This window comes from Asparagus officinalis, chromosome 5, assembly GCF_001876935.1.
Source record: "Asparagus officinalis chromosome 5, Aspof.V1, whole genome shotgun sequence".
In the NCBI taxonomy this organism is placed as follows: Eukaryota; Viridiplantae; Streptophyta; class Magnoliopsida; order Asparagales; family Asparagaceae; genus Asparagus; species Asparagus officinalis.
In genome coordinates this window covers 84,115,360-84,141,928 of record NC_033798.1, presented here as the reverse complement: position 1 = coordinate 84,141,928, position 26,569 = coordinate 84,115,360, and the positions used below count along the sequence as shown (strand labels likewise).

At 36.6% G+C, this 26,569-nt stretch overlaps 1 protein-coding gene across 1 annotated transcript; it reads left to right on the top strand.

Annotated features, from left to right (window-relative positions):
• On the top strand, positions 20,228-24,394 carry LOC109839944. Its single transcript, XM_020408411.1, has 3 exons — positions 20,228-23,740; positions 23,856-23,920; positions 24,024-24,394. The coding sequence occupies exons 1-3, from the start codon at positions 23,328-23,330 to the stop codon at positions 24,044-24,046; spliced, it is 501 nt and encodes a 166-aa protein (XP_020264000.1). The 5' UTR covers positions 20,228-23,327; the 3' UTR covers positions 24,047-24,394.

The window sequence follows — 26,569 nt, the reverse complement described above, 5'->3', positions numbered from 1 at the left end:
AGAGTTCTTTCGGTCAAATCCGTTCAAACTCTTACTGTATTTGCGCACTTAACACGCCCAAGGTTAAGTCCTAATGTAGTATTCTCAAAGTTTAGCTACCAATTCATGTCAAACAACAAACCCCTTTCATGTTAAATTCTTATCATTTAATATTAAAAAATTATGTTGAGTGACTTCTACGAATCAATCCTCCCACCGTGGTTTGCACTCTCACCTCCAGTGATTCAGCTCCGTCAAACCTTCCTACAGTTAGGACCACAGCCAAAATCCTCTCTCGAATCCTTTAAAGAATGAGAGGTCCACAAATTGAGTGATCAAACCTATAAAAGATAGGGTCATCTCACACTCCCACTCCTACTTGGTCAAACCTTTCTACAGTTAGGACCACAGCCAAAATTCTCTCTCGATTCCTTCAACGAACGAAAGGTCCACAAATTAAGTGATCAAACCTATAAAAGTTAGGGTCATCTCACACTCCCACTCCCACTTGATCAAACCTTCCTATAGTTAGGACCACAACCAAAACCCCTCTCAATTCCTTCCATAAACGAGAGGTCCACTTCCAAATTGAGTGATCAAACCTTCCTACAGTTAGGGTCGTCTTAAACCTCCCACTTGATCAAACCTTCCTACAGTTAGGGCCAAAACCATAATTCACTGTCGATAAACGAGAAACCACCTTTGGTTCGGTAATCAAACCTTTCGATAGTTAGGATTATCCGAATCTTTTTTACTCTCGGAGTGGAGATCCCACTCTTAGTTTCACCTTCCCCGATTCTTGAAGTGGAGATCCCACTTTAAGTTTCCTTTGTAACTGGAGAGAGAATATAAAATTCTTCCTCTTCAGCATTGGCTTCGTCTTTGCCCCAATAGAAGATACTACTTTTTTTTATAACTCTCATAATCTGTGCCTTACACGTGCGGAGAATTTTATCCCGAAGCCTAAGTAGGGATAAGCCAACGCCTAACACGTGTTGCTGGTTAGTCCTTGACTATAAAAGGACAAAAACCTACATATTCGATATTATGGTAGGCCATTATTAATAATGCTAAAATCCGTGCCTCACACGTACGGAGAATTTTACCCTGAATCCTGAGTATGGGTAAGCTAACGCCTAACACGCGTTGCCGGTTTGAGTGAAAAAGACACCAGAATCCAAGTCTGTGGAATTTTATCCTGAAACCTAAGTAAGGATAAATCAGCGCCTAACATGCATTGTCGGTCAGTCTTTGATCGTAAAAAAGAACAAAAGCTCACATATTCGATATTGTGGCAAGTTGTTATTAATAACATCATAATCCGTACCTCACACGTACGAGGAATTTTATCCTGAATCCTAAATAGGGATAAGTCAACGTCTAACACGCATTACCGGTTTAGTCTTTCACCAAGTAAAAAAGATACTGGAATCCAAGTCTGGGGACTTTTATCCCAAATCCTAAGAAGGGATAAGTCAATGCCTAACACGCGTTGCCGGATAGTCTATTCCCGTATGAAAGACAAAGTCTACGTATTCAATATCGTAACACTAAAAGAGTTAACTCTTTTAGCACAACGTTATATGTGGAACGGACTTACACAATCCACATGCTAGCCCGACTCAAACGATAGTTAGTAAAGGCTCATCAAACCCGTTGATGGCTGAGGGTTTGCCAAAAATCCTATAAATGTGAGAGTCATTGACGCACTAGCTCCATTAGTTGGTCTCGTGACTTAAGGATCCGACAACTTCAGGATAAGATCCATACATATAGATGAATCAGCTTTAACAGTTGGTCCTGTAGCCCCAGCATTTAGGACCGCCACGTTCCAACACCTTAAGAGCTTAAACTTTATAGACCCCAGTAAATATACAAGTATAAACTATGATAACGCCAGTCAACGTATTAATAATTTCGCCAAAATAAGGCTAAGAAAAAATTCCTGGTTAAAGAATAATGCTAAGGAGTTTAATCACATTCAGATATGAGTTCCCAACAAAGATGATCAGTTTAAAGTCAACTCAATGGCACGAACTAAATTCAGAAACTTGCACACCAATTTTCGTTCAAGACTTCAACAAACGGTCAGACGATAAACGTAGCACCAGAAGAACTTTATCTATTCGACAAAATACTGAGTAGATTGAAGACTAAAGTGTTGAATATCATTTCTCCATGATAATGTTTTGATGATAACAATTTATATTTTGTGTGCACTAACTTTCATATGCAGATTTCAATATCAGAATATGTACAAGTGCAAGTGAATATCAAGGCATTTTGAAGTGAAGAAAATGAAGAACAAAAGATAATGTATTTGAATTTTTCTTTGCTTAGAATATTTGTACAAGCCTTGATCACACACACGCACACACACACATTTTTAGAATACACTAACACAGGCTTAGTGTGTTGGTTAACTATAGAAATCCCCTATGTTAACCATTAGAATAATAGTTAAAACTTAATTATAAAAACTCATTATTTCTGAATTTTTGATCTTAATAGTCGACTAATTAGGATAGTAGTCGATTACTCATGTATATAACTCAAATACAAGTTTCTGTCTTTTTACAGTATAGTCGACTAATAGAGATTATAGTCGACTACTGAGATGTTTGACAGAAACATAAGTTTCTGTCTTTTTACAGTGTAGTCGACTAATGACTACAGTAGTCGACTACTGAAGAAAAATATAAATTTTCAAGTTTCTGTCTGAACTCAGTGTAGTCGACTAATTATCATTATAGTCGACTACTGAGAACATTTTCCGAAAACACAGAGTCTGTCTGAACTCAGTGTAGTCGACTAATGACTACAGTAGTCGACTACAAGAGACAGTTTTTCAGTTTTCAGAATTTGAATATCTGACAGTTTTTGGCCGTTTTTAAACGTTTTCAAACTTTAAAAACTTGTCTTTTCAAGGGGTATATATAGGTTATTTGTTCAGAAAAATTGGAAAAATATACATACCCATAAGCTTTGATTCTTGAGCAATTTCCTAAGTGAAAAACATTCTGATTTTCTGAAAAAGAAGAGTTTCTGAAATTGCCTATATACTTTCATCAAAAACAAATCAATTAGGCAATTTTACAAAGATTAAAAGAATCCTAAGCCACTGCTGCACATTATTACACATTCAAGGCTTATAGGATCATTGTGTTCTTCTTCAACAAGTTTTCTCTCGGTTGTGAGAGGGTTAGTCTCTTGGGTTAGAGATTGGTGTTCAAATTGACAAGGAGTTTGTCAATTGGTGTTGCAATTTGCAGGAACTTGCAAATTGGTCAGGTTTGCATTTGATTTTGTAAGTTTATTCAAAATCATAGTGAAAACTCTCAAGCGGGATTTGCTTGGGGACTGGATGTACACCAGTTTGGTGGAACCAGTATAAAATCCTTGTGTTTGTGTTTGCAAATTTCTGAGATTGCCATTTTTTCTTTGCAATTTATTATCTACTTTGCAATAATTTTAAAAGAACACTATTCACCCCCCCTCTAGTGTTCAAGTGTATCTATTTCAGATCCTACATTTGGTATCAGAGCAAGGTGAAAGATGGCATTGTCAAATACATCACAATTCAAGGAAGGTCACTCTACAAATCGTCCTCCAATGTTCGATGGCACGAACTACAACTACTGGAAGTGTAGGATGAAGATCTATCTCCAATCTCTTGGCTACGAACTTTGGAACGTCGTTGAAACAAAATATGAGAAACCAACAACTCCTTTCGCGGAATGGACTACATCTCAAAGGAACAATGCGAATTTGGATTCTAAAGCAATGAATGCCTTATTTTGTGCACTTGACAAGAATGAGTTCAATAGGGTGTCAACGGCCACATCCGCATATGATATTTGGCACACACTCGAGGTAACTCATGAAGGTACTACTAAAGTTAAAGAATCTAAAATTTCTGTTCTTGTGCACAGATTTGAATTATTCAAGATGAAGGAAAATGAGACTATTGGAGAAATGTTCACAAGATTCACCGACATCACAAATTCTCTTATTGGTCTTGGAAAAACATATACTCAAGTGGAGATGGTAAGAAAGATACTTCGTTCACTTACTCCACAATGGGAAAAGAAAGTTACCGCTATTGAAGAAGCCAATGATTTGTCAACTCTTACGGTTGAAAATCTTATTGGTAATCTTATGGCATATGAAGTACAACTTGAAGATAGGAAGAATGATGAAGAATCTAAGAACAAGAAAGTTCTTGCATTTAATACTACTTCAGATAAAGAAGATTCAGATGATAATGATGAAGAAATGGGCATGTTTGCACGAAAATTTCGAAAATTCATCAAAAGAGGTAATTTTAAATTTAAGAATTCAAATTCAACTAACCCTCTTTGTTTTAAGTGTAATAAACCAGGGCATATGAAGAAAGATTGTCCAATGTTGAAGAATAAACAAAAATCAAGTTATTTCAACAACTTCAACAATATTCAAAATAACAAGAAGAGGAAAGCAATGGCGGTCACTTGGGATGATAGTGATGAATCATCCTCAGATGAAGAAATTGAAGAAAAGGAAAGTGCTCACATGTGTTTCATGGCACAAGATGATGTAAGTGAAAATGAAGAGCTTTTAGATGCTTTTAATGAATTATATGAAACTTTTATAAGATTAAAAATTTCACATAATTTTCTTAAAGGTGAGAATAAAAGGTTACGTGAAGAAATTTCAGATTTAAATTCCTCTACTTATACTAATTCTCAATTAGTTGAATTAAAAGAAGAAAATTTTTCTTTACTAAAAGAAAATGATAATTTATCTAATGAAAATAAATATTTAAAATCAGAATGTAATAAGTTAAATATTCGAATTAATAGTTTAGATAAAGATATTTCTTCTTTTAAATCAAGATATGAAGATATATGTTTAAATGTAAGCAAATTTAATAAAGGAAAAGAAAATCTTAATAATATTCTTTCTTTTCAAAGAGAATCACAAAAGACAAAAGGATTAGGTTTTCAAATTAATAAAAACAAATCAAAGAATACAATTTTTGTAAAACCTTCTTGTGATTTGCATGATTATAAATATGAAAATTTGTATAAAAAGAAATCAAAATTCTTTTCTATTTGGGTTCCAAAAGAATTATCTTCTTTTAATAAGAATTTTTATATTTCTGATTTTATTAAAAATATTTGTTTATCATCTAATTATTTAAGTAAATCAAACTCTTCATGGGTTTGGTTTCCTAAAGGCTAATTTAAAGGACCCAACATAGTATGGGTACCAAAATGTAAATGTTTATTTTTTCAGGTACCCAAGAAAGATAGGTGGATTTTAGATAGTGGTTGCTCTAAACATATGACTGGAAATATTCAATTGTTGTCATCTTTTCAAAACAAGGATGGAGGTACCGTTACTTTTGGAGATAACAACAAAGGAAAAGTCATCGGTATTGGTTCCGTAGGTAATCCAAACAAACCTATCATTGATAATGTTTTATTAGTTAATGGTCTTAAACATAATTTACTAAGTATTAGTCAACTTTGTGATAAAGGTTATAAAATTGTTTTTGAAAAAGAATCATGCTTAATTTATGATATTGATTTAATAACCATTATTTTTAAAGGTTATAGAAAAAATAACATATATGTGTTATCAATGAATAATATTTCAAATGAACATTGTCTTATTGCATCATCTAATGATTCTATTTTATGGCATAAACGTTTTGGACATGTTAACTTTAAACATATGTCTAAGATTTCTAAAAATGATTCAGTAAATGGTTTGCCTAAGATGTCATTTAAAAATAATTTTTGTGATGCATGTCAACAAGGAAAAATGCACAAATCTTCTTTTAAATCTAAAAATATAATATCTACAAATAGACCATTAGAATTAATTCATATAGATCTTTTTGGTCCATCTAGAGTAGCATCTTTAAATGGAAGTAGATATGCATTTGTTCTTGTTGATGATTTTTCTAGATTCACTTGGGTAATTTTTCTTAAACATAAAAATGATGCTTTTAATGAGTTTTCTATATTTTGCAAGAAAATTCAAAATCAAAAATCAACTTCTATTATCTCTATACGTAGTGATCATGGAGGTGAATTTGAAAATGAATTATTTGCAAATTATTGTGATCAACATGGTATATCACACACATTCTCTTTTCCTCGAGCTGCTCCACAAAATGGAGTTGTAGAAAGGAAAAATAGAACCTTACAAGAATGTGCTAGAACCATGTTATGTGATAGTAATTTACCTAAATATTTTTGGGCAGAAGTCGTATCAACAGCTTGTTATGTATTAAATAGAGTTTTATTACGACCTATTTTAAAGAAAACATCTTATGAATTATTTTATAACAAAATTCCTAAAGTATCTTACTTTAAAGTTTTTGGTTGTAAATGTTTTATCTTAAATACAAAGGATAACTTAGATAAATTTGATTCAAAATCCGATGAAGGAATTTTTGTTGGATATTCTAATCACAGTAAAGCATATAGAATTTATAACAAAAGAACACAAGTTATTGAAGAATCTTTACATGTTTCTTTTAATGAAAGTTTTTCAAAAATACCTATTATACTAAATAATGATGATGATGTAATTGATACCATACAAGATACTCCTATGATAGATATTACAAAAGATGATAATCTACAAAATGATTTACCTAAAGATTTTGTAGAAGTTAAAAATCATCCACATGATTTAGTTATAGGAAATATATCTGACAAAGTAACTACTAGATCACATTTTAATTTGATTGCTCATAATGCTTTTATTTCAACTATTGAACCTAAAAATATAAAAGAAGCACTTCTTGATGATTCATGGATAATAGCTATGCAAGATGAACTTAATCAATTTACTAGAAATAATGTTTGGGATCTTATACCTAGACCTCAAAATAAATCCATTATTGGAACAAAATGGATTTTTAGAAACAAATTAGATGAATTTGGTCAAGTTGTTAGAAACAAAGCTAGATTAGTTGCTCAAGGTTATAATCAAGAAGAAGGAATTGATTATGATGAAACTTATGCACCAGTTGCACGATTAGAATCAATTAGGATTTTACTTGCATTTGCATGTTTTATGAATTTTAAATTATTTCAAATGGATGTTAAAAGTGCTTTTTTAAATGGTTTTATAAATGAAGAAGTTTTTGTAGAACAACCTCCAGGTTTTGAACATGAAAGTTTTCCAAATCATGTTTTTAAACTTAAGAAAGCATTATATGGTCTTAAACAAGCACCTCGTGCATGGTATGATAGATTAAAGAAATTTCTTTTAACTTCAGGTTTTGATATTGGAAAAGTTGATTCAACATTGTTTATTAAGAAAATAAATAAAGATATTTTACTAATTCAAATATATGTAGATGATATTATTTTTGGTTCTACTAACAATAATCTTTGTCAAGAATTTGCTAAGAATATGCAGGATGAATTTGAAATGAGTCACATGGGTGAACTAAATTTCTTTCTTGGACTTCAAATTAAACAATTGAAAGAAGGAATTTTCATCAATCAAAGCAAGTACGCAAAAGATTTACTTAAAAGATTCGGATTGGAAAATTCAACAAGCAAACCAACACCTATGAGCACTACAACATCTCTTGACAAAGATGAAAATGGTAAGAATGTTGATCAAAAGCTCTATCGAGGTATGATTGGATCACTTCTTTACATTACTGCTAGTAGACCTGATATTATGTTTAGTGTATGTTTATGTGCAAGATTTCAATCAAATCCTAAAGTTTCACATCTTAAAGCAGTAAAAAGAATATTTAGATATATTAAAGATACTACAAATTATGGTTTATTTTATCCAAAACATAGTTCTTTTGATTTAATATCATATAGTGATGCTGATTTTGCCGGATGTAAATCTGATAGAAAAAGTACAAGTGGAACATGTCATTTCTTAGGACATTCACTTGTATCTTGGTTTAGTAAGAAACAAAATTCAGTATCATTATCAACAACTGAAGCTGAATATATTGCTGCAAGTCTTGCATGTGCACAAATATTATGGATGAAACAAACTTTAACTGATTATGGCATAAATTGTCCCATATCATCTATTATGTGTGATAATTCTAGTGCAATTAATTTATCTAAAAATCCTATTCAACACTCACGTACAAAACACATTGATATTAGACATCATTTTTTACGTGATCATGTTCTTAAAGGTGACATATCATTAGAGTTTATACCTACAGATAAACAAATTGCAGATATATTAACAAAACCACTAAAAGAAGAAGTTTATGTTAAATTAAGAAGGGAATTAGGTATATGTTCAATTGAAGATTTAAATTAATTTTTAAAACAAAAATACATAAATTTAAACCTTAAGTAGTCGATTAATCTAACTTATAGTCGACTACATGCACAATTCTTACAAACTATTTTTCTGAAAAATCAGATTATAGTCGACTACTTACCTTTATAGTCGACTACTCAATGTAAAATCTTAAAAATACTCTCTGTTGATTACAGTGTAGTCGACTAATTCACATATTGGTCGACTACTCAGAGTTAAAAACTAAAACTTAACCTTCTATCTTTTACAGTATAGTCGACTATTTTGACTATTAGTCGACTACTAATTCTGAACCTTTAGTTTATTAAAAAAAGTGGATTTTTTATGTTTTAAACCCAATATCCAATAACCCTACCCGTTTTACTTTAGTAAAAATCATCTAAACCATTCATTTTTAACTGCACCAATCCTAACCATTCATCTAAAATTTAATCTTGACCCTACATTCTATTTACCATCTAATCTAAACCTTACATTATTAAAAGATAAATTAAAAAGCAAAAATAACCCACTAACTCTACCCAAAACCGAAAACCCATCTTCCCCATCTTCTTCTCTTCAGTTTCACCGATTCCAGGTTAGGGCTTTTCTTGTTTCTAAAATTTCCTCATCAATTTCTTTATTTGTCTTTCAATCTTGTCAAGCTATCAGGCTCATTAGTCGACTAATCCAGGCTATAGTCGGCTATTCTAGGGTTTCTACTGTTTGGGGTATACTTCTAAACTTGATCTTTCATTCTCTTGTTATTTATCTAGTTCATCATGTTTAGATCTAAGAAAGCTAAGCAAACTCACAGTTCTCTCAATGATGAAATCATTGTTTATTTAAGAAGTCCTGAATTATTGGAAGAATTTAACAGACTTTCAACTTTAGAAATTCTTACAGGACGATTTGTGAAGTTCGATGATTTCATCCCATGGAACTTTAGTTCTTATTTTGAAAATGTGGGCTTGCTTGAGTTATTTTCTGCTGAAAATAAGAAACCATCATACCCATTTCTTGTGCAACTGTTCTATACCAATATAGAACGTGTGGGTACAATTGGTGGTTCTGAAAAAATTAAAACCCTTGTTAAAGGAATGGAGATTGAATTAACTACTAAAACAATTGGTAAAATATTCAACATTCCTTATCAAGGAGTTTCTCTTAGCTCTGTTAGGATGAATGATTCAGACTTGCTATCCAATCACATATTTCTTCCAGGACATGGAAAACCTTTGAACAATTCAAACAAACTTCGTCCATTTCCTAGGTTCATTGCTCGTATCCTAGCCTATAACTTATTTCCAAAAACTGGAAGTTTTCATTTCATTTCCCTAGAATTAGCAAAAGCTATATATGCTATTATGGGAAATATTCAAGTTAATTGGGCTGAGGTTTATTTTGATAATTTTCTGACCATTCCTAGAGGATTTCTTCCTTATGGTGCATTCCTGACTAAGATCTTTGATAAATTCCATGTTGATCTCAAATCTGAAAAATCTGTTGTCCGTTCAATTGAATTTTTTGATTCAAATGCCCTAACTAGGATGAAATTGACAAATTTTGAAATCCAAGATCACAATCCTCAAAATGAACCTGTTCAAAATGAACCTGAACTTCAACAAGAAGATATTCCACAAACCTCAACTCAAGCTGGAGCCTCTTCAAGTCAACCTCCACCATTTCCTACTGAACCTTCATGTTTTTCAGACGTGCAATACAATACTTTGAGTGCACGTATCCTAGAACTGGAAACAGGTCAACGAGCTATATATGCACAAAACAGATATATCATCAGCAATCAAGAAGACCTAATCAAAAAGTTTGAAGACTTGGACTCAAAGCTTAATTCATATTTTCAAGGCCAACAACCTCCTCCAGCACCTTAGAATTTGTTTCTGTTTTTTGGTCAAAACAATTATGTTCTTATGTTTAAAACTATGTGGTTGTTATTATGTTTAAAACTATGTGGTTATGTTGCTTTTATGTCAAGTTTGCTACAATATAACTGTGTGTTAAGCCTGCTATTATGAAAAGTTTGCTATTATATGTGTTAAGTTTGCTACTATTTTGTTCGTTAATATAACTGCTATATATTTTAAACAGATAATGGTGATGAACATTATGGAACTTGTGGTCTTTATGGCAAGTCTTTGCCTACCAATATGGATGGGTGAAGTTATGGACTATGTTCATAACCTTGATGATTTGTTTGAAGTGTTAACTCATGTTGACGAAATTATGTTATGTTTAGGTTCTTCTTCTTTTTGTTGATAACAAAGGGGGAGAAATAGTTAAGTTTTATATTTTTTATTATGAATGTTAAAAACTTTGCATATATGCAGGGGGAGTAAGTATTACATGTTTTAAAATTTAATATGATGCATAAATTATTTGTTATCATCAAAAAGGGGGAGAATGTTGAATATCATTTCTCCATGATAATGTTTTGATGATAACAATTTATATTTTGTGTGCACTAACTTTCATATGCAGATTTCAATATCAGAATATGTACAAGTGCAAGTGAATATCAAGGCATTTTGAAGTGAAGAAAATGAAGAACAAAAGATAATGTATTTGAATTTTTCTTTGCTTAGAATATTTGTACAAGCCTTGATCACACACACGCACACACACACATTTTTAGAATACACTAACACAGGCTTAGTGTGTTGGTTAACTATAGAAATCCCCTATGTTAACCATTAGAATAATAGTTAAAACTTAATTATAAAAACTCATTATTTCTGAATTTTTGATCTTAATAGTCGACTAATTAGGATAGTAGTCGATTACTCATGTATATAACTCAAATACAAGTTTCTGTCTTTTTACAGTATAGTCGACTAATAGAGATTATAGTCGACTACTGAGATGTTTGACAGAAACATAAGTTTCTGTCTTTTTACAGTGTAGTCGACTAATGACTACAGTAGTCGACTACTGAAGAAAAATATAAATTTTCAAGTTTCTGTCTGAACTCAGTGTAGTCGACTAATTATCATTATAGTCGACTACTGAGAACATTTTCCGAAAACACAGAGTCTGTCTGAACTCAGTGTAGTCGACTAATGACTACAGTAGTCGACTACAAGAGACAGTTTTTCAGTTTTCAGAATTTGAATATCTGACAGTTTTTGGCCGTTTTTAAACGTTTTCAAACTTTAAAAACTTGTCTTTTCAAGGGGTATATATAGGTTATTTGTTCAGAAAAATTGGAGAAATATACATACCCATAAGCTTTGATTCTTGAGCAATTTCCTAAGTGAAAAACATTCTGATTTTCTGAAAAAGAAGAGTTTCTGAAATTGCCTATATACTTTCATCAAAAACAAATCAATTAGGCAATTTTACAAAGATTAAAAGAATCCTAAGCCACTGCTGCACATTATTACACATTCAAGGCTTATAGGATCATTGTGTTCTTCTTCAACAAGTTTTCTCTCGGTTGTGAGAGGGTTAGTCTCTTGGGTTAGAGATTGGTGTTCAAATTGACAAGGAGTTTGTCAATTGGTGTTGCAATTTGCAGGAACTTGCAAATTGGTCAGGTTTGCATTTGATTTTGTAAGTTTATTCAAAATCATAGTGAAAACTCTCAAGCGGGATTTGCTTGGGGACTGGATGTACACCAGTTTGGTGGAACCAGTATAAAATCCTTGTGTTTGTGTTTGCAAATTTCTGAGATTGCCATTTTTTTCTTTGCAATTTATTATCTACTTTGCAATAATTTTAAAAGAACACTATTCACCCCCCCTCTAGTGTTCAAGTGTATCTATTTCAGATCCTACATAAAGAAGTCAAGAGCTAAAGCCAATTACAGGTCCTTTCACACCCACTGAAGGTTGGACCTATTACATCCAAAGCATTTCAGTCTCTTCTATAAAAGAAACGAGACTGAAACACTTTGGAGAGGGTATCTGTAGGCGTAAAAATTGCCTAATAGGTCACAGCTCGAGACGGAGAGAAGACGATGAATATTATTATCCGAGTCGAGAAAGATTATCCGATGTTGATAAATGCATGAAATGAATCAGTGAAGCATACAAGTCAGTGAAGCGACGAAATGTATGTAAAGGTGAAACAACCACAAAACAAGCGAACTGAAGGGGCTATACATAGCCAAAAAGTCAAAAAGACGGACGAAGCAGGCCACGGGACTCGCACGAGTGCGAGCTACCAAATGATGGCTTGCACATGTGCTAGCCGCCACGAGTGTTTTGACCTCCCAAAACTCTCCAAAATGTGGATTTCGATGTTTTGTTAGAATTCTTTCATCCCAGGACTTCCCCAACTGATCTGAAGCTATCCTTAAGTGTGCTTGGACGGTTATCAACTGCAGATGATGTCAAAACACTTGATCTTATCAGGAAATACGATGACAAAAGCCTATAAATAGAAGCCCAGGGTATTCATTTGAGAGGATCTGAAATCAGAGGGCAAGGTGCTGTCGAATTAAGCAGTAAACCACGAATTTCAGAGGAGAATTGGGGAATCTTGGCGAACTTTTTTATAAAGAAAAAGCCTTCGAAAGATTTGAGACTCTCTCCCCCTCTTTCCTCTGGATTAAACTTGGTTTTAACCTCGAGAAGAGCCACAATCTAGCTTGGTCATGATTATCGCTGCTGCAATTGTTTTCTTCGTGAAGCAAGAGCATAATTATTTTGTCAACCGGATCTGATCTGCGGTGGTCCACGGACTAACGCATCCCCGGCATAGATAAAGATCTCACGCAAAGCAACAGGAGATAAACTACTATGGCTTTTTGTTGGATAAAGTTATAATTTTTACTTTTTCATTGTAAGAAGATCTTATAAAAAGATCGACTTTTCTTTCAGTTGGAACTTGTAATCAATAAAAGGTGTAACAGGTTTAACAGTAATGAAAAAAGCAACTGTTTGGTGTGAAAGTTAACATCTTCATTGAGGTATTCATTACAAATTTAGTCGTTAAAATGAAAACAAAAAGATAATATTTTATAAGACTCTTACACAATAAAAATGAAAAATTACAACTCTTGTCAAAACAAACACAACGGATGTTTATCACCTGTCGTTTGTATGGGATCTTTGCCTGTACCGGGGACGTTAATATCCATGGACTACCAAGCGATCAGATCAATCCGAAGTTTTGCTGATTTGCGAAGGAATCAAGAAACCAAAGTAATTATCTTGACAACAGCGAGATAACTACTCTTCTTGAGATCACAACTAGGTTCGATCTCAAGGAAAGAAACGGGCTATGGATATGATAAACTCCTCTTGCTTATGTCGAAGAACTCGATCCGATCTCCTTCACCTCTTTGAAATTCGTGCTCCTCAGTCTCTGATTCAGCAGGGCTTCGCCAAGGCTCGAGAATTTCAGATCTGTGCAAATAAAGGCCCTAGGACTGTATTTATAGGCTTCGGGACCTCCATTTTCAGATAAGAACGACTGATTCAATCTTATCCTCAATTATAACCACTTTATCATGTTCTTGGATAATATTAGATCAGTTGGAATAAATCCAGATGGTTGACGGTTGAAAACAGCTCAAAACTGCGTTTTTGGGTCTGCAAACACCCGCAGTGTCTCGGCCATGGCCGAGACACCTTGGGTGTCTCAGCCTTAGCTGAGACACCATGAGCAAGACACCATGAGTGTCTCGACATTGGCTGAGACACTCGTAGTGTCTCCACCAAGGCCCGGGGTATTGTTTTGTGCGTCCCGTCCGTTTTCATCGTATCTTTGTCGTCCGAACTCGGAATTGCACGATTTAAAGTGTGAAGGAAATCCGACAAGGAGATCTAAAAGCTCCCATGATTAAATCATATGTGGAGTAGATGGGACATGAGGAGCACTTTATCTTTCGTAAGCGAAGCGTAGCTCCCGATCAGTTCGTATCTTCGTTATTCTGCAGTTTCGTTGCTTCACACGGTTTGTCGACTTACTTCATGCGCTTATCAATGTCAATTAAGCTTTTGTGACTCAGATAGTGATGTTCATCATCTTCTCTCTGCTTTGAGCTGCGTGCTATGATATTGAATACGTAGACTTCATATTTCTCACGGGAATAGACTACCCGGCAATACATGTTAGGCGCTGACTTATTCTTACTTAGGCTTTGGGATAAAAATCCCTAGACTTGGATTCTGGTGTCTTCTTCAATTGGTGAAAGACTAAACCGGTAACGCATGTTAGGCGCTGACTTATCCCTACTTAGGATTCAGGATAAAATTCCTCGCGCGTGTAAGGCACAGATTTTAGGAGTTAAAAAGTAGTGTCTTCTCTTGGGGTAAAGACAAACCCGATGCTGAAGAGGAAGAATTTTATATTCTATCTCCAGTTGTGAAGGAAACTCAAAGTAGGATCTTCACTTCGAGAATCTGAAGAGTGAAACTAAGAGTGGGATCTCCACTCCGAGAATCGAAAATATTTGGATAATCCTAACTGTCGAAAGGTTTGATTACTGAACTAAAGGTGAATTTCTTGTTTATCGAGAGTGAATTGTGGTTTGGGCCCTAACTATAGGAGGATTTAACCTAGCAGGAGTTTGAGGTGGTCTTAACTGTAGGAAGGTTTGATCGCTCGATTTGAAAGTAGACCTCTCGTTCATGGAAGGAATCGAGAGGAGATTTTGACTTTGGTCCTAACTGTATGAAGGTTTGACCAAATAGGCTGTTTGAATGATCGTAACTGTTTAAAGATGACCGTTCAATTTGTGGATCTCTCATTCATGGAAAGAATCAAGAGGGGATTTTGGTTATGCTCCTAACTGTTTAAAGTTTTGACCAAGTAGAAGTGAAAGTATAAATCACAGTGGGAGTGTTGACTTGTACGAATCACTCAGTGGCGTTTTTAATGTCAAATGATGAGATCTTGACACGAAGGAGATTTGACAATCGCAATAGACCGTTCGAATTAAAATTTCCAGTGCTATGTCAGGACTTTAACAACGGGAGTTTAGTGTTTATTACTTTGTTTGTAATGGTCGGGTTATCCCTAAGAATATTATATGTAATATTCTTCCGGAAACTCTCATTACATGAATTATCCACCCCCAGCTTTCTTTGCGAAATTGGGTCTAATGAGGAACACATTGTCCTCAATCGTACGTTCGGGTTATCCTTAAGAATATAAGATTCTCCAGGAACTTTTCGTCAAAGGTAGGAAACAGTTTAGACTCATATACTTATTAGAGTATGCAGGGAGCAGCTTTACCTCATACACTTGATGGAGGATTAAGAAGCAGTTTATACTCGTATACTCTTCGGAGTCTTAATTCGGATTAATTTATCGTTATGACGCTAGCTTCAACCAAGATTTGGATGTTATTCTTGAGGGAGAAACAAGCCTTAGTGGGATGAAGGATTCTCCAATGGTACGCACAGTACTTTGGATCCGAAGTATTATTAGCTTCCTTCTGATTTGTGTTAGGTGACAGCTTAATCTTGTTGTTTTCGAGGAGGGATTCAAAAATGGCTAGAACGTCTTCGTCCTTGAAGGAGTGCTCTTTTTAGAGTGTTGGATCCGAAGTCTTTTGTTGTCTCTCGGGTTGTTGCTGTGACATCTGATTAACATCAACAGCTGGTGCATGTGCCTTCTCCTTTCCACGGGAGGCGAAGTTTGATTTTGAAGGGTTAGCCGTTGGTTGGCTTCTCTCAGCTTTCTTCCTTTTGAGGAAGCCTTCGGCCTGCTCTCCATGCACCTTCAACTCTCTCCAAGTCTTGGATGGTGCTACTCCCATAACTTATAAGATATCAATGGACAGATTGTTATGACAGGTTTCGAGGATGAAGTCCCCTATGATTGGATCTCGGTAATTCATCGCTTTATTTCGGAAGCGCTTGACGAAATCGTCGATGTCTCTTCGTCTTCCTGTTTCTCCTCAAAGAGCTTCCTGATTGATACCTTGGTGTCATCATCAAAGAAATTATAAAAAAAATGAGCTTTTCATATCATCCCAGATGTTGACACTTCCAGGCTTAAGATGGCGGTACCAATCGAAGGCAGCCCCATAAAGGATGCCCACGAACTACCGAACCATCAAGGCTTCATTACTAGAAATCATCCCCAAGTAGGACTTGAAGTAGATCAGATGTTAAGTGGACGAGCCCTTCCCGTCAAACAGCATGAAGTTGATCAGATTAAACTTTACCGGGTACGGGATCGACTCCTACTTTCTTGGGTAAGGATACGAAGTACCGGTCTTCTTCACCTCTCGAGCAGACATCAAAGCGTTGATTTTTCTCTCGAGGTCTCTCATCTTTTCATCCTCATCTGTATCATGCTTTGGACGATTTCTGAGAGGAACAACGCGGCCACCCCCGACATTATCATCTTCGGTAGGACCACCCCCAACATTGTTGTCTTTAGTGGGGCCACCCCCAGTGTTTTGATCAATGGGATGGTTATCAGCATTAAGGTGTTCGTCCACATATGAATTGCCACCTGATCGGTAGGTATTGTTGTGATGACTAGTTTCACCAATCTGATTAGACAAAGCCCGGATCTGTTAGTCATACGTTTCCCTCATCTGCTGCATAGCCATTTTTATTTTAAATTTAAAATTCTTTTTTTGCTTAGCCAGGCATCTTCAAGGATTTTGGTCATTTTCTCGGTGTTGATCATAAATGCATCACGGGATTGTCCTGCGCTAGATACCGTATTGTCAGAAGCGACTGTAGAGTTAGCATCTGATACTTTATTATCCAAGGATAATCCTCTATTCATCCTCTGATAGTCCCTATGTCTAGTAGTCCCTGCGCGTAGTCGAGTTAGACGATGCGATATGAGGGGGTCTGAACTAGAAGATCGGGTTAACTTTTCCTTATCAGCCATGTTAATCGTGACTACGGATTTTTTAGGTCCGACAGCTTCTAGCTGGAGTCGAGACATTAGTTGGGCTATTCCCGAATTGACTCTTCTTCTTGGAGAAAAGTCGGGACTAGAACCACTTGAAGCAATCGGAGACTTTCCCTTATTGACCATGTTGATGGTAACTTCTGGGAGTTTGTCATCTCGAATGACCGATCCTCTTTTGTGGAAACACCTTGATTTGGACTTCGATGCTTTAGTATAGATCCTTTCGAATACCGAGACTCTCTGTGGAATGGACTTGGGGCAGCTACATTCTGATAACACTGCTCTGATTGACCTCTCACAAGGGCAGTGAGAGTCTATTTTTGGGGTATTTCTCTCTCGAGACTTACCCCCAGCCTGATAGTACAACTCATCAGCGTTGTGGCCAGAACAACCTATTAGCTATTTATTAGGTGTAACGTCATCTTCTGCCAGACACATTTTCTTCTAAATAAGCAACGCCTTGTTGGCGTTTGCAGGAGTCACATATTTAGAATCACACCTTTGTGAGGGTGAAACCCTAACGGGCTCCTGGCCTTCTGTATGCACCCCCAAGTGGACGATTACAAGAATTGGATTGTTGGGAGGGTGTCTACGACCCCCAGCCTAAAGAGTCGCTCGGGATTTGTTCATCTGTCCCAAGTATTCTTTGACAGGAGTTTTGGCTCGATCTTCGTGTAGAGGACTCATGCGATCCTTCAATGGAATTCTGAATTTGGAGAGACCCATGCTGCCGTAGGCCTTCGCTAGATGTGCGGGAGTAGAGGGAGAGGGATCTGAAGTTGACGAAGGCTGGATAGTAACTTCGTCTGCTTTTGCCTTAGGCGTTGATTTGACCTTTAGCATCCAAATACGTTTATACTTGGGTGATTTCTTAACCGCCTCTTCTTTCTGCATTTCTTGTGCCTTTTGCACAAGGATCCAGGCATGTACAAGAAGTGCGCGGCACTTCTGAATGTGCTCCTCCAGAGTGGAACGGTTCTGTTTGACACGAATTCATTCATTATTAGATGATTTGGAGAAGAATCCTGAAGCTTGTTGTGGCGATCGTTTAGCCACTTTGCGTCTTCTGGACTTCAGATCTACTTGGTAGCGAAGCCTATCCACTTACTCCAAAACCTTAGCAAATTGGCGGGTGAGACGTTGGCAGCATCTCTGACGAGCTTTCTTTGATAAAGTTGGCGCGCCTTCAGCAATCAACTCCTTAATGGAGGCGGTGTCCAGATCTGCGGCTTTGGCTTCATCGGACGTCGGTAGATTGTTACGAGGTGCTAAGGCAGCGGGGAGATCGCCTTATTGGCTCTTCAAGTCTGAAGACCAACGGATCTTCTGGGAGGAGGAGACCTTCTTGCATTTGCGAGGTGAGGTGGATCTAGAGGAGGAGGAGGAGACGTACTCCTTGAACTTCTGTTGGTTAAACTCGTATTCGACCTCTTCAGCCACGGGGATGTTGATCATCAGCCGTGGCATGACAGCCTTCGCAGTTAGGCTGTTGGCTCCCACTGTGATCGCCAGCTTGTTTGGTGTGAAAGTTAACATCTTCATTGAGGTATTCATTACAACTTTAGTCATTGCAATGAAAACAAAAAGATAATCTTTTTATAAGACTCTTACACAATAAAAATAAAAAATTACAACTCTCGTCAAAATAAACACAACATACATTTATCACCCGCTGTTTACGTGGAATCTTTTCATGTGTCGGGGACGTTAATATCCGTGGACTACCAAGCGACCAGATCAATCTGGAGTTTCGTTGATTCGTGAAGGAATCAAGAAACCGAAGTAATTATCTCAGCAACAACGAGATAACCACTCTTCTCGAGATCACAGCTAGGTACGATCTTAAGGGAAGGAACTGGGCTATGGATCTGACGAACTCCTCTTCCTTATATCGAAGAACTTGATCCGATCTCCTCCTCCTCTCTAAAATTCGTGCTCCTCAGTCTCTGATTCAGCAGGGCTTCGCCAAGACTCGAGAGTTCCAGATCTGTGCAAATGAAGGCCCAAAGGCTGTATTTATAGGCTTCGGGACCTTCGTTTTCACATAAGAACGACCGATTCGATCTTATCCTTAATTATAACCATTTTATCACGTTCTTGGATAATATTAGATTAGTTGGAACAAATCCAGATGGTTAACGGTTGAAAATGGCTCAAAACTGTGTTTTTTGGTCTGCGGACACCCGTAGTGTCTCGGCCATGGCCGAGACACTTGGGGTGTCTCGATCTTTGACTTCTTTGATTTTTAGTCTATTCAATATTTTGACGAATAACTGAAGTTCTTCCGGTGCTGCGTTTATCGTCTGGCCGTCGTCAAAATCTTGAATCAAAACTGGTGAATTAATTTTGGCTCATGTCGTCGAGTTGACTTTGAACTGCCCATTGTGTGTGTGTGTGTGTGTGTGTGTGTGTGTGTGTGTGTGTGTGTGTGTGTGTGTGTGTGTGTGTGTGTGTGTGTGTGTGTGTGTGTGTGTGTGTGTGTGTGTGTGTGTGTGTGTGTGTGTGTGTGTGTGTGTGTGTGTGTGTGTGTGTGTGTGTGTGTGTGTGTGTGTGTGTGTGTGTGTGTGTGTGTGTGTGTGTGTGTGTGTGTGTGTGTGTGTGTGTGTGTGTGTGTGTGTGTGTGTGTGTGTGTGTGTGTGTGTGTGTGTGTGTGTGTGTGTGTGTGTGTGTGTGTGTGTGTGTGTGTGTGTGTGTGTGTGTGTGTGTGTGTGTGTGTGTGTGTGTGTGTGTGTGTGTGTGTGTGTGTGTGTGTGTGTGTGTGTGTGTGTGTGTGTGTGTGTGTGTGTGTGTGTGTGTGTGTGTGTGTGTGTGTGTGTGTGTGTGTGTGTGTGTGTGTGTGTGTGTGTGTGTGTGTGTGTGTGTGTGTGTGTGTGTGTGTGTGTGTGTGTGTGTGTGTGTGTGTGTGTGTGTGTGTGTGTGTGTGTGTGTGTGTGTGTGTGTGTGTGTGTGTGTGTGTGTGTGTGTGTGTGTGTGTATAGAGAGAGAAATTTTCCTGTGCGAATGAGTTTTCGCACAGCACTGTGCGAAAACAAGTCTGGGCCCTTGGATTTAATGAGCGGTGCTCATGAAAGCTGAACCCACTTCTATCTCATGACCGCAGAACCCAAAAAAATCTCGTGACCGCTGCTTCTCCTCAAACCTTCGTCTCTCTCTCACCTCAAATCCTCCTCCCTCTCTCTCCTCAAACCCTCCTCCCTCTCTCTCCCTCGTGGAACCCTCAAGCTTGTGAAACCCAAGCATCGTCGCTGGGGTTACCCGACAACTCCTCAAACTCGCCTCTCCCTCTCTTGCTTATGACCCCAAGCACCGCCGCCGACCAACTCCGATCGTCGCCAGAAGCAGATCGCTGACCAAACTCTGACTCCGACCTCCTCCTCCAACTCCAGATCCAAAGGGAGCTTGAATCAAAATTGTCTGTGGGTAAAATTTTAAATTTAATTTTTAAGATTGAGGGTTCTTGTTGTTTAATGAGTTATACATGATTAAGATGGTTAATGCTTGTTGGATTTTAGTCAAAATTGCTTGTTGGATTTTTTTGGTTTGCGCGGAGCATTTGATTTGTAAATGGTGCCTCCTTACTGAAGATGGGAAGAGGACTTGAGCAAAAATTCCATCTAGAATTTCCTGATCCTGCTTGCTGAGGGCACAATTACTGCTCTACGGTCTTAATTAAACTCAAAGAGATGTATTTTTTATTTTTCTCCAGACTGTAGTTTTTTCTCATAATCTATAAAAATGATAGGCTTTGGAAAGAGGTGATACAGTGAGAAATAAGTAGTAAATTACAGCTTTCCTTTCATGAATCCAGTTTTTTTGAAGTTTGGACTTGTTATGGGTTTGATGTAAGAAGAGGTGTGTAACGTGGATAGGAATCTATATGTTAGGTGATTTATACAAGCATGGTGATTGATCACTGTTACTATCATCAATAGATGAAATTTTCCTGTGCTCTCATTTTTGATTATATCATGTCTGTGCTTTCATTTTTGATGTTCCTCTCTAAAGCCGAGTTTGTTGGATTTTAGTCACAATTCTGGATGTTTGTTCTTGATGTGTTGGTTTGGCTGAGGTTCTACATTCTCCCTTAGTTCCTGATTTTTTGGCCGAGTTTGGTTATATCATGCCTGTGCTTTCATTTTTGATAGTTTAGGTGATTGCCTTGTTTATGAATGTGTGGATTGCGTTTAACAGCATATTTATTTTACCCCGACAAGTTGTTGCTTTCTAAATTAGATCCTACGTCCATGGTTGATTAGGCGATAAAATATAAATTCAAGTTGGATTATTCATTGACCTTTCAAGTAGAAGCCTTAATTGACATTTTTTGCTAATTTGCATAACATATCTATCATATTCAAGTTAGAATAGTGTTTATTTTTTTGCACAGTGGTCTTTGATGGTTTGTTCTTGATGTTTATTTTTGTAGGTAAAAATTATTCTTGATGTTTGATCCAATGGAAACTGAAGATGGTTGCTCCCATGTTGTTGATGAAAAAATCTCTCAGTTAGATAACTTAGTTGTGCCAATTGTTGATGAGCACTTAAAACCAAAAATAGGAATGACTTTCGGCAATTTAGAAGAAGCTAAAAAATTCTACAGAAATTACGGAAAGGTCGGAGGTTTTGATATCCGTAATAGCACAACAAATTATGGGAAAGATAGAGAGTTAATTTTCAAAAGTTATGTTTGTTCGAAGGAAGGAGTGTTAAAGAGCAAATCGTTGGAAATTCGACGATGTGGTACAATTAGAACAAATTGTAAGGCCTTGATTCGCTTGAAATTAGACAAAAACATTGGCATATGAAGTGTCTACAAGTTCGTGGAAGAACATAATCATACAATTACTTCAACGAGTAGAACTCATTTTCTAAGGGGAAATCGTGAGGTAACAAGTGCGAATAAGACATTGATAAAGCAGTTTGGAGAGGTGAACATTCTAACAAACAAGCAAATGGCCTTCTTTGAAAACTCTAGCGGAGGTTTTCATAGAATTGGATGCATTGAGACCGATGTGAAAAATTATGAAAGAGATTTGAGAGAGGAGAGGCGCGGTCATGATGCACAAATGATGTTGGATCATTTCAAGTCGGAACAAGAGAAGAATCCTTCATTTTATTATGTTTACGAAGTTGATGAAGAGAAGCGCTTAACTCACTATTTTTGGGCGGATGGCATTGCTCGAATGAATTATCAACACTTTGGCGATGTTGTCTCCTTCGATGCCACGCATAACACAAATCAATATGGCTTGGTATTTATGCCGTTTGTAGGAGTAAATCACCATTGGCAAAGTATTTTTTTTGGATGTGGCTTGATCCCAAACGAAGAGGCAAAGTCTTTCGTATGGTTTTTTAACAAATGGATTGAAGCAATGGGTCATCCTCCTTCAGGCATGATTACAGATCAATGTCTTGGCATATGCAAGGCAATTGAAACAGTTTTTCTAGAAATTCGGCACATGTTTTGCATTTGGCATATCTTGGACAAAGTTCCGGAGAAGTTGGGTAAATGGGCTTATAGAACGGAATTTATGAAATCTTTCAAAGAAAATATTTGGGACTCCGAGGCTGCTAGCTTTTTTGAAGAGAATTGGGTTTCAATTCTTAAAAAAATGGATTGGAAGCGCATGATTGGCTAAATGATATCTATGAAATTCGTGAAAAATAGGCTCCGGTTTATCATAAACCACACTTTTGGGCTGGAATGTCTAGCAGTCAAAGAAGTGAAGGGATGAATGCATTGCTAAAAATGCATGTATCAAGAAAAAATTTACTTCATGATTTCGTGACCATCTTTCAAAGGCTCTTGGCGAGACAAAGAGAGGGGGAGCTTAAAGAAGATCAATGCACAGTGGAGAAAAAGCCAAATTTGAAGACTTAGTGGTCAATGGAAAAACAAATGGCCAAAATCTTTACGAAAAAAAATCTTTTATATTTTTCAAGACGAGCTTCAACCTAGCTTAATGTATAACATTGAGCTGGTAAAAGAAAATGAAAGAGAAAGTACATTCCAATTGAATTTTTGTGGTCATGATGAAAGATTAAGACATATTATATATTGCAAAATAACTAAAATGGTCCGTTGTTCGTGTCTCATGTTTGAATTCAAGGGAATTCTATGCTGACATATCTTAGCATATCTTAAAATTACCAATCATAGTGAGTTACCGGAGCAATATATTCTAAGAAGATGGTGCCGAAATGTCAGAAAAATGGTTGTTCTTAGAGATGGTAATATTATTGGAGATAATGCCATAATTAATTTTGCTTCTCGCTTTAGTGAACTAAATTGCTTAGCTAATGAAATGGTTGAAGAGGGGCTATCTTCTAATGACGCATATGAATTAATGCATGAAATGATGATGGACGCTATTAATAAGGTGCAACGTTTGAAACTCATCAATGATGAAGAAATTGGACAAGATGTAGAAGCACAATGTAGTAATGCGGAGTGTTCTCAAGATATAGTTCATGAACCAAGTCAAGCAAGAACAAAAGGAAGGACTAAAGGGAAGAGGTTAAAGCCATTGAGAGAGATCCGCAAATACCGGTCTAGGAAATGCAAATTGTGTGGAAAGCGACGACAAAATCATGATAGTAGAAATTGCCCTCTAAAGTTGTCGAGGTAGTGTATTATTTTTTTTAGTAATACTAATGCTATTATTTTTTAAGCTTTTTTTAAAGTTGGTGCAACCATGCAATGATCTTTAATGTGTTTTGCTATCATCAACTTTTTTTAGTGATTCAATGGAACAAGATAATATTGATGAAGCCACTGATGATTTAGAAGATTCCTTTGAGGAAGGTAATGGTTAATGCATACGGAATAACTTGTACATTGCTATTTTTTAATATAATATGATTTTTTAATATGATGGAACACTTTGTTCTTAATGTTTTTAATACAGATGAAGTTCTCACTATTGCGTGAAGTTTGATCAAGGTTGGCGGAGTAAAATTCAAGGACAAGACATCGTTGGGGATTGTTTGCTGCCTTGGCGAGAGAAAGGACTCGTTGAATAATGTTCGAGCTCTGCTGGTGTTTACTCTTGGTGTAGCTATAAAACTTTTGAAGTGACTGTTTACTCGTTGGGGATTGAGACATCATTGCTGCGAGTTTAGTTAGGAGAATTTATTGACTCTTATGATAATTTATTGCTGTGAGTTTATTTACTCGTTGGGGATTGTTTGCTGTAGTTATCAACTTGCTAGTTATCAACTTACTGTAGCTATAAATCTTTTGAAGTGACTGTTTACTCGTTGGGGATTGTTTGTTGCAGTTATCAACTTGTTGGGGATTGTTTGCTAGAGTTATCAACTTGCTGTAGTTATCAACTTGGTGTATATCCAACTTGCGAGTTATCAACTTGTTATAGTTATCAACTTGGTGTATATCAACTTGCTAGTTATCCAATGTTGTTCATGTAATATGCAATGTGTTCCACAAATGGATGGATTATAGCTGCCAGCAATCAATATCAAATACAAATATGCATGTTCGTGACTTTTTGGTAGTTAGCAAATTGGTGTATATCAATGTTGTTCATGAAGTCAATGTAGACAATGTAGCCAACGATTATAGCTGTAGTTATCAACTTGCTGTAGTTATCAACTTGGTGTATATCAACTTGCTAGTTATCAACTTGCTGTAGTTATCAACTTGGTACAAATACAATAATACATTCTTACACCCTACTTAGCACAAATCCAATAAAAGACCAAATTTATCATATCAAATACAAATCTTACTCATCCAATAATACATTCTTATACCCTACTTAGCACAAATCCAATAAAAATACCAAATACAAATCCTAGAAAAATACCGAATAAAAGAACAAATACAACAAGCTTCAACAATTCCATAATATCAATTTCAATCTTTCTCTTTTCCCGAACTTCTCCAATTGACACGACACTTGAAACTTACGGGATCATGCTCGACTGCTTCTTTTGAACAAGCCTTGCCTTTGAACCTTCAAACTCCTCTTCATCAGACACCCATTTGAAGAATCCACAATTACTCACTTTCCAATTAGCACATCCTAAAAATAATCGACCAGGGTTCGTCTTAGTTCCAGATCTGGAGAGTATAGCCCTCCTTCCATAATGGCACATCAATTCATGACAAGTGCTTGAAGATGACTCCACGTACCAAAATATACAACTTTATCATGAAACCAAATTTAGTCATGATCAAGAGGGCAAATTGAAATAGTTTGAACCTAACTACAAGAGGAGACCTTGCACGTCATGGTATCAGGCAGTAGATGCAACCATGCTGAAATTTGAAGCAAATGTGACACTTGCAGTAAAATAGGATTCGAAGATTTTCCTGACTACCATGCTGAAATTTGAAGCAAATGTGACTTTCAGAAATTTGAAGCAAATGCTGAAATTTGAAGCAAATATTGAAGTAATCTCCAGAACTATCTTCACAATTACTTAGAAAACCCATCTTCACAATTATTTAGAAGACCCATCTTCAAAAAAACAGACCAATAACGAAACCCTAAATCGCCTCAATAACCCATATTCACAATTATTTAGAAGACCCATCTTCGCAATTTTTAATCGAGAATAAAACCCTAAATCCAACAATTATTTAGAAGACCCATCTTTCCAAAGCATATCATTTTTATAGATTATGAGAAAAAACTACAGTCCGGAGAAAAATAAAAAATACATCTCTTTGAGTTTAATTAAGACCGTAGAGCAGTAATTGTGCCCTCAGCAAGCAGGATCAGGAATTTCTAGATGGAATTTTTGCTCAAGTCCTCTTCCCATCTTCAGTAAGGAGGCAACATTTACAAATCAAATGCTCCGCGCAAACCAAAAAAATCCAACAAGCAATTTTGACTAAAATCCAACAAGCATCAACCATCCTAATCATGTATAACTCATTAAACAACAAGAACCCTCAATCTTAAAAATTAAAATTAAAATTTTACCTACAGACAATTTTGATTCAAGCTCCCTTAAGATCTGGAGTTGGAGGAGGAGGTCGGAGTCAGAGTTTGGTTGGCGATCTGCTTCTGGCGACGATCGAAGTTGGTCGGCGGCGGTGCTTGGGGTCACGAGTAAGAGAGGGAGAGACAGGTTTGAGGAGTTGTCGGGTAACCCCAGCGGCGGTGCTTAGGTTTCACGAGCTTGAGGGTTCCACGAGGGAGAGAGAGGGAGGAGGGTTTGAGGAGAGAGAGGGAGGAGGATTTGAGGTGAGAGAGAGACGAAGGTTTGAGGAGAAGCAGCGGTCACGAGATTTTCTTGGGTTCTGCGGTCACGAGATAGAAGTGGGTTCAGCTTTCATCAGCACCGCTCATTAAATCCAAGGGCCCAGACTTGTTTTCGCACAGTGCTGTGCGAAAACTCATTCGCACAGGAAAATTTCTCTCTCTCTCTCTCTCTCTCTCTCTCTCTCTCTCTCTCTCTCTCTCTCTCTATATATATATATATA

Excerpts from the sequence above, each read along its gene's own strand:
- LOC109839944 (XM_020408411.1), top strand. The coding sequence starts at position 23,328 with ATGGTTGTTCTTAGAGATGGTAATATTATTGGAGATAATGCCATAATT. Across the intron at positions 23,741-23,855 it reads TGCCCTCTAAAGTTGTCGAG|TGATTCAATGGAACAAGATA; the intron begins GTAGTGTATTAT and ends AACTTTTTTTAG. Across the intron at positions 23,921-24,023 it reads AGAAGATTCCTTTGAGGAAG|ATGAAGTTCTCACTATTGCG; the intron begins GTAATGGTTAAT and ends TTTTTAATACAG.